At 38.7% G+C, this 15,108-nt stretch overlaps 1 protein-coding gene across 2 annotated transcripts in view; it reads right to left on the bottom strand.

Annotated features, from left to right (window-relative positions):
- Positions 1-12,699: 12,699 nt before the first annotated feature.
- TRANK1 (tetratricopeptide repeat and ankyrin repeat containing 1) overlaps positions 12,700-15,108 on the bottom strand; it is a 51,370-nt gene continuing 48,961 nt past the window's right edge. For both annotated transcript variants that reach the window (XM_059849015.1, XM_059849024.1), the window contains exons 23-24: positions 14,507-14,608; positions 12,700-13,564 (exon numbers count right to left, since the gene is read on the bottom strand). In XM_059849015.1, coding sequence (XP_059704998.1) covers positions 13,452-13,564; positions 14,507-14,608 — 215 coding nt within the window. In that variant the 3' untranslated portion in view covers positions 12,700-13,451. The remainder of the gene's footprint in view (positions 13,565-14,506; positions 14,609-15,108) is intronic.

Below are 15,108 nucleotides of genomic sequence, written 5' to 3'. Positions count from 1 at the left end.
AGTGGGTTGGGGATGATTGCACATGACTTGCAGTTTTGTTTATTCACTGAATATTAGATGACATGGCATAAATCCAAAGGGAAACAATTAGTGTTCATGTGCTGAGAAACAAAGCGGAGCTGGTTCTTTTACTTCTAAACTCTCAGAGGAGTGACCAAGGAGTAGATTTATGAAAGAGCTGAAAGTCACAAAAATGAGACTTAAGTTCAGCAAACCAAAATCACTCTCTTAGGCATATCCCCCTGCCCCAACCATGTCTAAGTTCTGTCAGCACATTTGTTTTATCCAGAAGGTGTTTAGTGCAGAATTCATAACCACAGAGAGTTGCCACTACCTCCTTGTAACCAAAACCCTGGGCAGCAAGATCTTGGTCCCTGGACCCCCTGACTTTCTCACCCAGGAAGTCTCTTAATGACTGTTTACATGGAAGGACCAGGCTTAAGAGGGAACCTTGCCTCCAGTTTGGCTTTGTGCTATGATCTCAGAGTGGCAGGTAGTGATGATCTGAATACTCTGGGTGGGAAAAGGCTCTCTGTGCTACCATTTTGTTTACAAATGCTCCCACCATTTTGCTTTTGTCTTCAAGATGGACCTCTAGGAAGTGTCTCAGGGAGATGAATCCCATGTAGACACCAGAGCACCTTCAGGCAGAGATTCATTTTGGTCTCCATTATTTCCACATGACTAGCTTGAGACAGCTGTACATTTTAGCTGATCTCATAAAATAAGTGTAATGGCTGCACTGGAAGTGCATCCTTAAGAGTTTTATTCTCTACATGAATGGTATACATTTCTGAACAGAAGATTTTGGATTTCATTGTGGAGTCAAGCACCAGGCATTTGAGTGCCTAACACATTTACTGAACACATTTGCCTTAATGTGCTTTCACTAAAAAGGAAAGATGCACATCATTTGAGTTCATCTATTAATTGTTCATTACTCAATTGATACCAAAAAGAAAACCTAAAATTTAAAAAAAAAAAAAAAAGCCCTCACAAATGCAGCTATCATCAAATGCACAGAAATCCTACAAGAGCTCAAAGAGAAAGGTAACATATGGGTAAGGCTGGAAAAGCTAATTTTAACATGATTTAGTTCAGCGAAGAACATATCCTGATTTAAAATGTGGTTTTATTCTTATCCCACATTGGTTAAACTTAGTTATTTTTCTGAAGATTGATTCTCACTTTTAGCAATTATTAAGGCATGCTATTTTGCAAGTAAGTGAGGCGTTTTTACTAAATTTGATACCTTTTCTTTGGTAACTAGAAGAAAGTATATCAGTGTTCTGATTTAGGGCAAATTTAGGAAGGAAATTTCTGAAGGGGTCCCTCTAGAAAGCAAATTCAAGAGGCCCCTCCCCCACCCAGTTCAGGAGAAAAAAATCTCCTTTGAGAAAAGTGGAAAAAAACCTGTTTATTTAACAAGCAAAGCATTCACAAGCATGAAGAAATTAATATTAAACGATAAAACCTCTTGCTGTTCTGAAGAGATGGCAAATTCAGGAAGTCCTTGTCCCGGGGTGTAGCTCGGCTCACTCAGTCTCTTATCAGCCCCTCCCACCCTGGAAAATGCCACATCCCGGGCCCCGGGGGCCACAGGTGGGAGCTCCTGGTGTTTTTCTGGATTTTCAGTCTAAAGCAGCGACGATTAGTTCCAAGAAAAACAATAGTCACAGTCCGGGGAACTTCACTGCCTCAGCTAGCTAAAAAAAACTAATTAAAAAGCAAAGGAGAGCTCTGTCCTGCTGTCTGTTTGTGCTGCAGACAACACAGTCCAGGAGCAGGATGCGGGGGAGCAAGTGCAGTTTCTGATAACAAACTCCGTGCTTCTTTCCCCCACTTTGCTCTCAGAACCTGTCTTAAACTGGTGCAGAACTTAATATCCAGCATGAACACAACAGATGATTGGGTATACAAGCATCATAAAGTCACCTGAGGACAATTAGGTAACATAACTGTTATTCTATTAGAACTGTAGTCTCTTAGAAAAAGGCAGATAATTCTTTTTGTTTCTAAGGGGATTCCTTTCTAGTCATGATTTGGGTAAAGCTAATTTGGATGGAACTATCAATCATATATAATATGCAAATCTTGATTACTTTAAGTAAATAAATACAATTACATTGAATACTTTGAATAATAACAACACATTATTGAATTATATTTTGAAGTTAAAACTATTTGAATAAGGACTTCTTTGTAGTCATATGTTCTTCAAGACATCTAGAATCAGAGGAGGTTAACTCCTCCCCTTCAAGGTTTGTCATTAGGTCGTGAATTCTCTTCAACCCAGGTTTCAATACCCAATCAACTTATCAAGTTCTAACGGTCCTTGTATTGTATTAAGCTTTTCATGCAGAAAAAAGCATATAATTTATTCCTTCAGCAAATCCCCTGCACCAAATCATGGGAGGTGATTTCACCTATTACACTGACTGGACTTCTGTGACTGACAGCAAATACGTATATTTTCCTTGGTGTGATTTACAAGGATTTTGTAAATAACTCTAATCTGCAATATACATTTTCATGGCAATATTCAGAACATAAGCAGTAAACACATTTTAGTAGAAAATATTCATGACAGTGGGCCCAGTTGCATGCCTTTTTTTGAAGCCACTGTTGTTTTATTCTGTCTTTTCATACCAAGGCAGAAAAAGAAACCAGCAAACATACATTTTAGTTTCTTTGTTAACCTACTCATAACTTAGTCTGGAAATGGGTCAGTTAATGCTCTTTCATTCTGCTTAAGATATTTTTCTGATACATGAAGCAAAATAATTCTCTATCAATGTTTATAAGGCTGGCTTTGCTCAAGGCTCTTTTTCTTGTCATATCAATCAGCCAAGGCTAATATGTGTGACAGAAAGTAGGACAGAGATCCCCAAGGAGGGACGAAGAAATGAAATGACATTAAATAAGCTGGAAAAGATGGGGGGTCATTTCCCTTTCAGCCTCAGTGAAATACCTTGCTTTATGAGTCAGCACTGAAGATATATATAGTTTGCAATGATATAAATAGTTTGCAATAACAAATATAGTCAGATGATGAATTATATGATGAACATAGTCAGACATTAGCAGAATGTATTTTGTTACCTCAGTTTAGCAAGGCAGGAACAAACAGGACTGATTGATCTGAGATACCACAGTTGAAAACCATAAACCCAGGGGATGAATCCATGTTTTGGTTACCTAATCAATCAGCCAGAATACCAGGCCATTGTGCAATGGAGGCAGAATCACCTCACGAAGGCTGAAAAACAGCAGTTAGAGAACATCAGCTTAGGAAATCCTCCTATGTACAGAGACACCTTTCCCAGCCACAGCAATAAACACTTTCTAGAACCTGAGAAAGCAAACAAGAGGCTCATTGTCCTGCAGCCTTCTATTCAATAGTATTGACATCCAGTCCAATTGGCAAGAGAACATCCCTGTTTTGATTTCTGACTAGATGAACAGGTCAGAAGGTCAGAGTAGTTCAGAAAGTACACGTCAGCTTGTACTTTGAGACCCGACTGCCCTTGCACCTGAAGAATCTGACTCTGGTTTTGCTTGTTTTCTCTTTATGGCAATGAAAGTAATCTGATTTTTACCAGGTTTACTCCACTTTGACCTAAGTATAAATAAGATTAAGATGTGTTTGGAAGCATTTATGCTGGGTACAAATAAAGTTCCTTTGAGTGCAGGGGCAGCAGAACCTACAGCTCTCTCTGAGCTCATGTTTAAACATTTCACCCAAATGCATATATCTTCATGTAACCACAGTTTTGACCTTGTTTTATAACAGAAGCACTTTTTTAAGGAAATTTGGAAAGTTAATTAATTTATATTGCAACAAATTACCAGAGATGATTTTTCTCTACCCCTCCCCCCTACTTAAAACAAATGTTGAGGGAGGAATAAGTAAAATTTTGCAGGTGGAAACAGTACACATACTCTCACTTCGTGATTCTCTCCCTGCCATTTTCAGATGAGTAGATTTGCTTTCCAGGAGAGTTTTAAAGTCATCAGTTCTAATGAAAATGACAGGTAAATTGAGCCTGATCATGGAAAGTAAATGGCAGTGTATTCCAGGGGGAGGCTGGGTCAGGCAGAATTGTTCATGCTAATCCAGGCAGCTAATCAAAATCTGAACAACACACAGGGCATGACATCCTGTACTGGAAGCCTGCTGAAGATGACAGTAGCATGAAGTCCAGCTCTACAAGCCAATATTCTTTTGCACCTAAATCTTGTCAGCACTCTCCATTCCTGAATTTCTTCATCTCTAGATAGGAATGATCAATACCTGTCCACTGGGATATCACAAAGCTCAGCTGTCCAGTGTTTGTAAAGCATTTTGACAGTCCCAGATGGAAGATGCTCCATGGAGAGTCGCCTCTACCTCCTTGTTGCTGCTACACTTTTTAATCCACCCTTTTATCAACTGGTATTTCATGCACTCTCCCTTGCAGACGAAGCAGTGAGCGAACAGAAATGACAAAATGCACTTCCAAACTTCCCTCCCACTCACCTCTCCTCCATCTGTTGGAGAGAGAGATTTTATTTGCTGCAGAACTGCTGTCTGGCTAAAAATGTGAGCACTTTTTACAGCATGATCCCACTCTCTCCTCCACACACACCCACTACCCAAGTGCTTCATTTTGAAATATGACATGCTCCTTAGCTAATCCCCTGTGTAAGAAGAGGCTTCTACAGCCCATTTTATTAGGTGGTGACTAAAAAGCTGCTGTAGAATCCCACATGGTGTTAACTGCTGATCACCTCCACCCTACCTATTAGGAACGGAAAGAAACAGAGGATATCTGACAATAAAGACTATTTTTCTTCCTCTTTTCCCTGTCACAAACAGTCCAATTCAGTCTTATGCCTCATTATTTCCAAATTTTGAGGTTTAATCCTGAGTCTTATGGCAAATTGGTATTTATCTTTAATACCTAACTCCTGGGAGGAAGTTGTCACTTTAGATTTTCTTTTTCTCTTAAAGGAAGCGGTAAGTGAAGTATTCCTGGATAGGGAGGAAAACTAGGTTTGGCTGAAGACAGTTGAAAAGACTCAGGAAATAAAGGTATATAAGAAAACATCATATTTCAATAAACACACAATGAAATCCTATGGCTTCAAGTCCACAACTGTGCAACAATTCTAAATTGTGGATCTGGCAATATGAGGAGTGGGGGGGAAGTTTGTGGTCATGGAATACAAAATTGTCCACCATGTGTAATTAAGCAGAATATCAAAACCTGCTTTCAGACAGTATTTTAGTCCAGATTCCAAGGTCTGGACTTGAGATTCTGCTGAAAGAGAAAACACAAGATAAATTAGACAAAAAAAAAAGACATTGTCTAATTTATCATTGAGGTAAAACCTCTTAACTTCAAAAACCTCCCAACTTCATTCTTACTCTGGATATTGTGGTTTTCATAAAGAGAAAGGTTTGTATGGTTTCAGATTTTTTCAGTTTTCATGGTTAAAGGAACTGTTTTTCCCCCAAGTATTTATAGTGGTCTATCTATCAATCAAACTAGGTAGGCAGATAATCTTATTCCACATTTTCAGGTAATTTTTTTAGTAATCTTTGCAGAACAAGTTGCAAAATGGGGGTGACTGTGATGTCCAGGCATTAGAAAGGCAAGTTACTTTTTGGTGGAATTGCCTTGTTAAGATTTAGGGCTTGAACATTTCAATGATCTCAGGGGAGAAGGATGTATTACTATAATAGACAAAAGGAATGCAGAATTTACAGGCCACAAGGACATTTGGAAAAACTCCCACGATAAGGAAAAAACTAACAAGCCAATTCAATCAATTTTGCTGAAATCAGCTCTGAGTGGGAAAAGGTAATTCTGGCAGGGGGAGTTCATGACCACTGACTCAAGAAACCCACTGACAGAAGAGAAAATTGAACATGTGGACTAATCAGCATAAGAAGAGAGGGACTCAACCAATAGAAGACAGAATACTAATTAGTAAGAGAATTGTGTAACTTGAAGCAAGTGAACATTATTGCCTTGCTTGCTAAAATGTATAAATAGTGAAAGGTTTTGATAGCCATTGTGATGATTTTGTGGATTTGCCACCTAGCACCTGTTTTTGTGCAGAACTATAAATAAATACCTCGACTCTGCATGTGGAATGAAGTGGTGCATGCTGGGTTAAAGAACCATATTTTGGGACAACATTTGGAAGATAAGCATCAGAAAAGACATGGCATTTTCTCTACTTTCTCACCCCAATCTGGTTAGAAGTAGTATGGGAATGGAGGTCCATACTACAACTTTGAACCTGTAAAGACTGTGTCCCTTTTTCCATAAGGACACAACTTCTTCAGATTGTCCTCTAGCAATTTCAATCAAAAGGCTTCAGTCAGACAAACAGATGCATCATTGTTTCCAATTAGAGGCCCAGGGTAAATTACTTGGTGATGAGCTCCTATTAAAACTCATTAAAGTCCAGTTAGCAATTTATTAACTAGGCAATACAAAGTGGGCAAGGTGAGACCATAAAGAAGGACTCATGTCTTTAGGCAGGTGGTGGAAATAGAAAAAAATCCCCACTCCATATCAATATTTACTGATCAGTAAAAAACATTAACCAAATTTTAATTCACAATGCAAAACATACTCCACAAAACAACCAAAACCTTTTCTTTGCCCCTGCAACCAGACTGCTGCAGAGCTATAAATACCCCAGCTCACAGGTACAGTTCATTGTACTACAAGTTTATTCCTTTTTTAAACATCAGACTCCTCCAGCAAAAGTAAAGAATGGTGACAAAATGTGAATGTAACATCAGGAAATTCATTCCTATTAGCTGTTGTTTAATCTTGTCTGAGTAACACTGGATTGAACAGGAGTGGCTTTAAAGTGATAAGGTCAAGAAAAAGTGAGTAAATCCAGGCATGTTATTTACAGAGACAAGCAGAGCAACTTGGTAACTGGTTTTTGGCACTTATTTATTTCAGCTTGATCTTTCTGTTCTTTATACAGGTCTCTAGCCAAGACTTCCTTGTTAACTGCTCAAAGTGCATCTCTTAGGGAAACTTGACCATGTTCTATCTATCAACTGTAGAAAACATGGTTCTGCATTTTTTGTTAAAACTAAGTATTTAAGTGCTTTATATCTGGCCAATAATCATGGTTCAAATACATTCAATAGCAGTGCTAACTTACTCCAGTGAAAGGCTGCAAAGCACCAGTTGCTCTAAGATCTCCCAATTCCAAAACTGATGGAGTTATGCGAGCAATGTTAGTATCTGCATTTAAGGGACACAAGGGCAGGAGTAGCCTCATCAGTATGGGGATGGCCATCAGTATGGGAATGAGGAAGGTAATGTCAGTTTGACCTTGAACCTCCACAGCAGCAGACTGACTGGGGGAAGGAAAGGGCTTCAGAAGAAAATGTGTGGGATTAGCTAGTGGGCAGTATCAAACCCAAGATACTGGTCTGCACCATGCTTGGTTTGACCCTGTACCTCTATTACATGCCCAGAACTGCCATATTTTGACAAACACAGTAGTTCAGCATGTCACCTACCCCCCAAGTCCAACCAGTATCCAGAAAATAGCCAGCTCTTTCTCATCATCTTCTTCAGTTCAGTAAAGCACACCCTAAGGTTCTTGCATAAAAAACCTACTATTGACTAGCTCCTGAATCGGAGTGTTCTCCCAGGGAACAGGAAATCCAGGCTTAACACCACATCCACTTATCACTCAACAGTGATGAGCCTGGTTGGGGGGCTGCTGGTAATCCCACCTCTCCTACTGAAACTTCCACTGCACAATGAATTCAGCAGTCATTTATCAAAGAAAGGGTACTCAACCCTGCCCTGGAAATCAAGCACCACCAGTACTGGAGGTGCAGGTCCCTCTCCAATATCTGGTGGATCTCTTTCACATGTAGGACTGCTGTGTTGACACCTGCAACTCAAATGCATGTATTCTCTTCCTGAATGGGTTCCACTTCCACCCTCTCTCTGGCTCCAAAACATCCTGAATTCGGCACCTTCAGCAGCAGCTGCAGTGAATGTTTTCTAGACAATCTGGCACCTGATGGCTCAGAGCATCCTCCTGGAAGGGCTGAGTTTGAAACTTGGCCATCTCAGCAGCCTAGAGAAGCATTCCAGCCACTTAGCGGTTACATAAGTATCCATCATCACATATTCCCCCAAGCAAAATTTTCTATCTGTCTCCTGGTGAAAGTGAAGAAGTCTGATCTATTCTTTTGACAGGCAGGTGCTCGAAAGGTTTCCATGCTCTACACTTCACACACTCCTTCACCCAGACTTCCCCAGTCAAAGCTCCAGTGAAACCAAGGGTCTGTAACTCACCTGTATTCAGCAGTTCCCTTTCTGCACATCTGACATCTGAAACACCATTTTAGATCACCAGCACATTTCAGCTCAGTGCTCTTTTGCTTTTGTAAACCATGAGGTAACCAACTTTCTCCATAGAAATTAGGCACCTCAATTATTCTGCTTCAGCATCTTGTCAAGATACTCCGTGTTCAAGGGCTCTTCTACATATACAGAGCCTGCCCATAACTACTATTAATGTAGTACAAGACCAGCTAATTCTATAATGAATAGTACAGAGAGATATATAGCACCAGACTCATGTAATGTAGCTTCAGTGAAGATCTTCTCACCCCTTCACAAGAGAGAATTGCAAGGATTTACTTCCACAAGACCTAATGAATACTACTTTAGGGTATCACTATTATTTATTTGAGAATTTTGACATTTGCAGAATGTTGAATTCTGTCAATTGTTTGCCAAAGTTTCGGTGTTGGTTTACATATGACAGTTTAAAAACCAGTTTTTAAACTGGTTTCAGAAGACCATTGAAAGTAACTTCTAAATATCTAGATATGGCCATTATTTAAATCACTAGCAACTACACCTTTAAACCATGAAACTCTGTGTGTGGCCTAACCAGAAGATGGGCTGTAGGAAGAATATCCTACCAATCTCTTTCCAAAGAAATTGCAACTATTTCCATAGACCAAGCAGCACAGAATGACCACACAGGCTTCCAAGCCACTGTAACCCATCCTCTTGCAACAAGGCAGGATGAACACAGCGAAGAGTATGAACACACACTACCTGTGAACATGCACATACCATGCTCATATGACAGGCTGAAAACAGTTATGAAGTCCATGTCAGAAAACTGAAAAAAATGTTCCAATTCTCAGAATACTTATTTGTGATGGTTATTAACCTGACAATTCAACTGCTTTGATGTTAAGGCCTTTAAGTATTTCACACTGATGCTGAGTACGTGTACAGTCAGAAACCCTGGTGTACGAATGTAGTTATGAAAACTACAAAATAAAGTATGCAAACTCCTCCATTCCCCACCACACCAGCTTGTAGAGCGCTAGGGAAGATCCTCAAAATTTCTGCCATCTGCCACACCAAGATAAAGAGCAAGGGTGTTGCCTAGTACTTTGCTAATACATTTCTGAGTTATGAGCTAACAGAAAGACATGCCATAAATCTAATACCAAGGTGTCTCTGGGTCTTGATGTGGAAGTGTAGATGTGAAGAGTTTAATGAAAACTGAATTATTGAATAGTTTGGATTGGAAGGGACCTCAAAGATCATGTTGTTCCAACCTCCCTGCCATAGACAGGGACACCTTACCCTAGACCAGCTTGTTCACGGTCCCATCCAACCTGGCCATGAACACTTCCAGGGATGGGGCATCTACAGCCTCTCTGGGCAACTTGTTCCAGTTCCTTATCACCCCCACAGCAAAGAATTTCTTCTTAATCTCTAATCTAAACCTACTCTCTCTCAGTTAAAAGCATTTCCCCCTTGTCCTATACATGTCCTTATAAAATGTCCCTCTCCAGCTCTGTTGTAGGATACCTTTAGGTAGTAGAAGATACTCTAAGGGGTCTCTGGAGCCTTCTCTTCTCCATGCTGTCCTTCCTGTGTTGATCAACAATAACCATTTCAGAGACACTAAAAGTGATAGGGTCAGATACAGATACAGTAGTGTGTCGCTGTCTATCATATTTTTGTTACCACTTTGTTATTGCTGGTTCTATTTTTTTTAGCTCCTCTTTTCTGTATTTAACTTTCTGAATGCTCCAACAAAAAAGGCTGAAGCTCAGTAGCAACAGCTGTGATCCCTTTCATGCAAAGAAGGGTGCTTGCTAATTGGTTTTCAGTAAATACTGTCACAGGGGCTTCTGGTAGGAAAACCTTTTGATTCATTTACAGAAATAAGACAATTTCTTTCTTCCTATGTTTTCAGTAAGTACAGAAGTAAAAGGCTTCCCTTTAGGAATGACAGCAAATGCTTAAAAAATGGCAAGTGTTTAAATTATTTGCTGAGTCAGAGTTTGTAACAGCTGACTTTTAGGCAAGTGTTTTGGAATAAAACTGTGGGCAGTATAATGAAAAAGTGTTTTTAAGGGAAATAAAGGGAAAAGTTGAAAAGTACACATCATTTACCACACAGTTTGTATTAACATGAAGTTCAAGAAAGCAAGAGATTTTTTTTTCTTGGGAAGTCTGAAATTTGGAGACTTGTCATGTTTAGGACCACACACTGCATCTTCCAACTGCAGCAAATAGTTCTTCTTTTTCATATAGGTGTAATTTTTGTTTCACCAGGGAGAGAGATTTTAAGTCACCAGCTTCTGAGCTTTTGAAGCCTTTTCAAAATTCTTTTCAACATGGCTAAGACAGGCAGAAGTGGGTGGATTAGCTCGACAGCCTGCATCCACTGCTGAGTTCCAAGGTTTCAGTGCAATATGCATCTCACACATACCAAGGCACCTGTCGTGGGTCTTAAGCCCTTTGAGTCATAGGCGTTAGCTGGTGCCAGAACACTGGGGCTTCCACCAGAGGTGAGAAACATTTTTTAAAAAATAAGGAAAAAAAACAGAACCAAAAAAAAAATCCCACGACCTAAGGGTATATTATATATGAGCAAACTCATTTTGGTAATGTAATATGTAAATAGGATTAATGCACTGAGATCGCTATTATCTGAGGAGACTGCCATGGAAAAGGAAGATTCATGTTTATTTATGGAGACCAGCATAGGGGGAAAAGCCCTTAAAGTAGTGACATTGGTCTGGAGATCCTGGTAGACTTCCCATCTCTGCTTGAACATTACTGAAATCTTGACCTAATCCATCCCTGAAACTGTAAGTTCTGAAATTTGAATTGCCATTATTTTTGTCTAGCAGTCAGTATTTCATGTTATTGAAATAGGTTCCATCTGGGAGTGCTGATTCAAAGTCAGAGAAAAACCACTGGGTTGCGTGGAACCACATCAAGAATCACAGGTTCCTGAGTTTAAGTTCTTGGTAACTTCTGTTGTTATTTCTTTTTCTTTGTTTCCTTTGTTTCCCCTTTGCTTGGTATTTTGTGATAATGTTTAAGTTGGTTTTTTTTCATAAAGAGAAAGAAAAAGTACAGTAATTCAGTCTTTAAAATGTGGCCAGCAAGGATTTTGAAATTGTAACTGTTCTTAAAAAGTTTAGGTAGTGTTTACTGCCACAAATGTAAACAGTGAAGCTAAGAAACTAATCAGGAAAGCTTCTGCAAAATACCCATCAATACAGAAACAAAGCCAAATAATTTACATTAATGATCCAGCTTTCTTAATTCTTGACTTCTATACAGTGCAAGTGACTTGCATTACATTTCATCAGTGTATATTTCCAAACTATCTTCTAGCTCCTTGCTTAATGAATAAGACTTCTTTAAGAAGAAACACCTGGAAAGAGACTTTTAAAATGCAATAGAAAATTATTACTGCTACCCACATAGCTCCATTCTATAGCAGCATTTCATTTTTTACCCATTTAAAATGTCCCATTTCCACAATACTGAGCATAATAGTAAGTGATTAAGTTGGGTTTTTTTTAAAGGTAAACATTGAAGCAATTTGTTACATATACAAAGACAAACCTTTTTAAGGGCAAAATATTTCAACAACTAAATAACACTAATTATGTTTAACACACAAGTGTTTTAATTAAAAAGGTTACTAAAGGACACTACATATGTGGTTTAACCCCAGCCAGCTACTAATTACCACCCAGCTGCTCACTCACCCTCCAACCTTCCCTGTGGGATGGGGAGGAGAATTAGAAAAGGTAAAACCTGTGGGTTGAGATAAGAACAGTTTAATAACTGAAATTAAGTCAAATGCAGTAATAATGACAACAACAACAACAACAATAATAATTTCAATGAAAAAGGAGGTAAAAAAGAGATGGTGGAATAAAACCCAAGAAAAACAGCAATGCACAACACAACTGCTCACTCCCCTGACCAATGCTCAGCCCCTACCCAGCAGTGATCAGCCCCTCCTGTGCACCTCCTCCCAGTTTGTATGCTGAGATGTTTCAGGCTATGGAATGTCCCTTTGGCCACCTGGGGTCAGCTGTCCTGGCCCTTGACCTACAGTAAGCACTGCTCAGCAACAACCAAAACATCAACGTGCTGTCAACATTATTCTCAACTTAAATTCAAATACACAGCACTGTACAACCTATTAAGAAGAAAATTAACTCTATCCCAGCCTAAACCAGGACACTACAGTATCCTGGACACACTGAGATTCCATCAGAATGAAGTGACACTCTGGACCCAATTTACAAATCTCACTCATGCAAGCACATACAGCTTTCAGAAAGCATTCAAAAAATCAGACAAGATCAAGTGATTTTAAATATTTTACAGGTTTTATAAAATCATTATACATTACAAAAACGTATCAAAAACTGCCTTATAATTAAACCTTACAAAGCACGTAAAATGTGTAGCATTCTTTAAAATTAGGATTATCCATTTTTTCAATAGGTACAGGTAGAAGTTTATATCTAAACTTTATAAAATAAAAGACAACTCCTAGCTTTCATACCTATCTAATCAGAAGAATATACATTGTCAGAAATATTAATATGCTTAGAGATTTCATGTCTATAAAAATAGAAAAGAGGGATGCTGTGAATATCTCACTTGAAGACTCAAAAAGTTCTAAACATACAAAGACTCTTAAAATCAGAGAAATTATCAATCTATTTTTCTGAGGATTCCAGCTCAGAAGAATGATGATGCAAGGAAGAAAAAAAAAGACTGAGTGGAAAAACACCCCTGAGATAAATCAGAACATGAACATTTTTTTCTACTTTCTTGTTTCTTTGGCTTTTGTTACTTTTAAGCTATCACATAGGTTTGAAAGGAAATTGGTCCAGTCATAGCTTTTAACAACTACATTATCATAACACAGGTAATTATTCTGACACAATACAAGCAATAAAAAAACCCAAAATAAAACACAACATAAGTTGCTCTTTTTCTTCAGACTCTTCTGATTTCTGATCCCATCCCTCTATTTTTTAATTTTTTTTTTTTCATTCTAAACATAGATTATTAAGCGGGTAAAATAGTAATCTGGAATAATTTTTCAAATTATAGTTTCCCATGCCTTCCTTTTTTCCTTGAGAGTTTTTTATGGACAAGTTCTTCAAAAGCCATAATTTCATCTTCCACTTCATTTTTCAAGTCTTTATCATGCACCAAGCCTATATTAAAAACAATAAATTAATGCAGAATGGAAAACCCCAACACCTTTTTCTCTTAACAGCATGACAAGCTATGTCACTGCTATTTTATATGTCAGCAATATACCTTCATATGTGCATAATCATGTTTAAGAAGTATTAAGCATAATATGACAATGTGCTTAAAATTTAAGACCTCTGCAGTGAAGCAGCAACCTCTAAGCCACTTGCTGCACTAGTAATTAATTTTCACACTGAAAATCTGTTTCTATTGTTATTTCCTTAGACTTTTCTAAGAAGTCTGTCTCAAGATTCAGTTTCAGCCGACACTACATTTCCTTGCTGACTTCCAAGACAGACTATAAAGTTCCTTTTGAGACTACAAGAGCACACCCTCTCCTATTAACTGTATCTGCTGGAATAGGAAGAGGCTGCCCAAGGCTTTATCACAACCAATTTTTTCTAAAATTGAGACACTTTAATGCTTTACATACAGTCCATTTTGTAAGTCTAACCACTTCACTGCAGCCAACTGTTGCAATGCCACCACCTAAATGTATGTTTAAACACGAGCATTCAGGGAGGCACAATGAAGTCTTAAACTTGCCCTCAGAGATCTGTGATGCCATAGTCTGCATCAATGTATGCTACTTTTTGTGTGAAATCAAGAGAAATGGAAGTGAAAATAAAAGAAACAAATACAAGCATCCTTTATCAGGCTGGGATCCACTGAAGGCTAGGGAGAAGTCTTGCTCCACTCTGGCCACCCTGCATCCAGCTGCTCAGCTTTGAAGAGCCACTGAGGGAAAGCCTGGTTATCTCATGTTTTCCAGAGTGCCTCCATGGGAGTGCCTCTTAAAGGTCAGTGAATATTCACGCTGCTGAGTGTGAGACTGTAGTGATGCTTAGAGACCACTACTGGACAGCAGTGGGCTCAGAAAGCTGTGCAATTTTAAAACATACCTTCTTCTGTTATCCTGTGAAAGTCCATTTGCTTCAGCCACTTACGAGCGTCATCAATGGTGTCAACCAATTTGGTGGCATGTCTGGTTATTAGTTCTTCAGCTGAAATGGAGCACAGTTAACATTCTGTGAAAACGCTTAGCTGAGAAATGGACAGCAGCTCAAAGTCAAGCACAAAATGAAGTTACACAGAGCCATGTGGGATGACGATACTGCAAACCCAGAAGTCATGGTCACCAGGATAATTCTCGAATGGGGATGAAGATGATGTATGTATTACTCCCCATTCTAATTAACATTACTAGCACTATCAGAACAGAAGTTCTACATCCTTGTGCTGCCCCTTTTGAGTTACATCTGAATCCTGAAAACATCCTACTTTATTTTTGGGTTATAAAGTTCCTGACTCTCATTATCTCTCTGAAATTATACGAACCAAAGTCAAACATGTACCTAAAATGGTGCAGTCTTTGCTGAACTGCATCATTAAGAACCTGAAAAATGCCTGTCATAAAGAGAGGGAAAAGTAGTCTCAGAAAAAAATAATTTCTCTCTATAGATTTTCACTGAGTAGAATAACAAGATAACATTCACCAAGCAAT

The sequence above is a fragment of the Haemorhous mexicanus genome, chromosome 1, assembly GCF_027477595.1.
Source record: "Haemorhous mexicanus isolate bHaeMex1 chromosome 1, bHaeMex1.pri, whole genome shotgun sequence".
In the NCBI taxonomy this organism is placed as follows: Eukaryota; Metazoa; Chordata; class Aves; order Passeriformes; family Fringillidae; genus Haemorhous; species Haemorhous mexicanus.
This window is presented reverse-complemented; position numbering and strand designations above follow the sequence as displayed.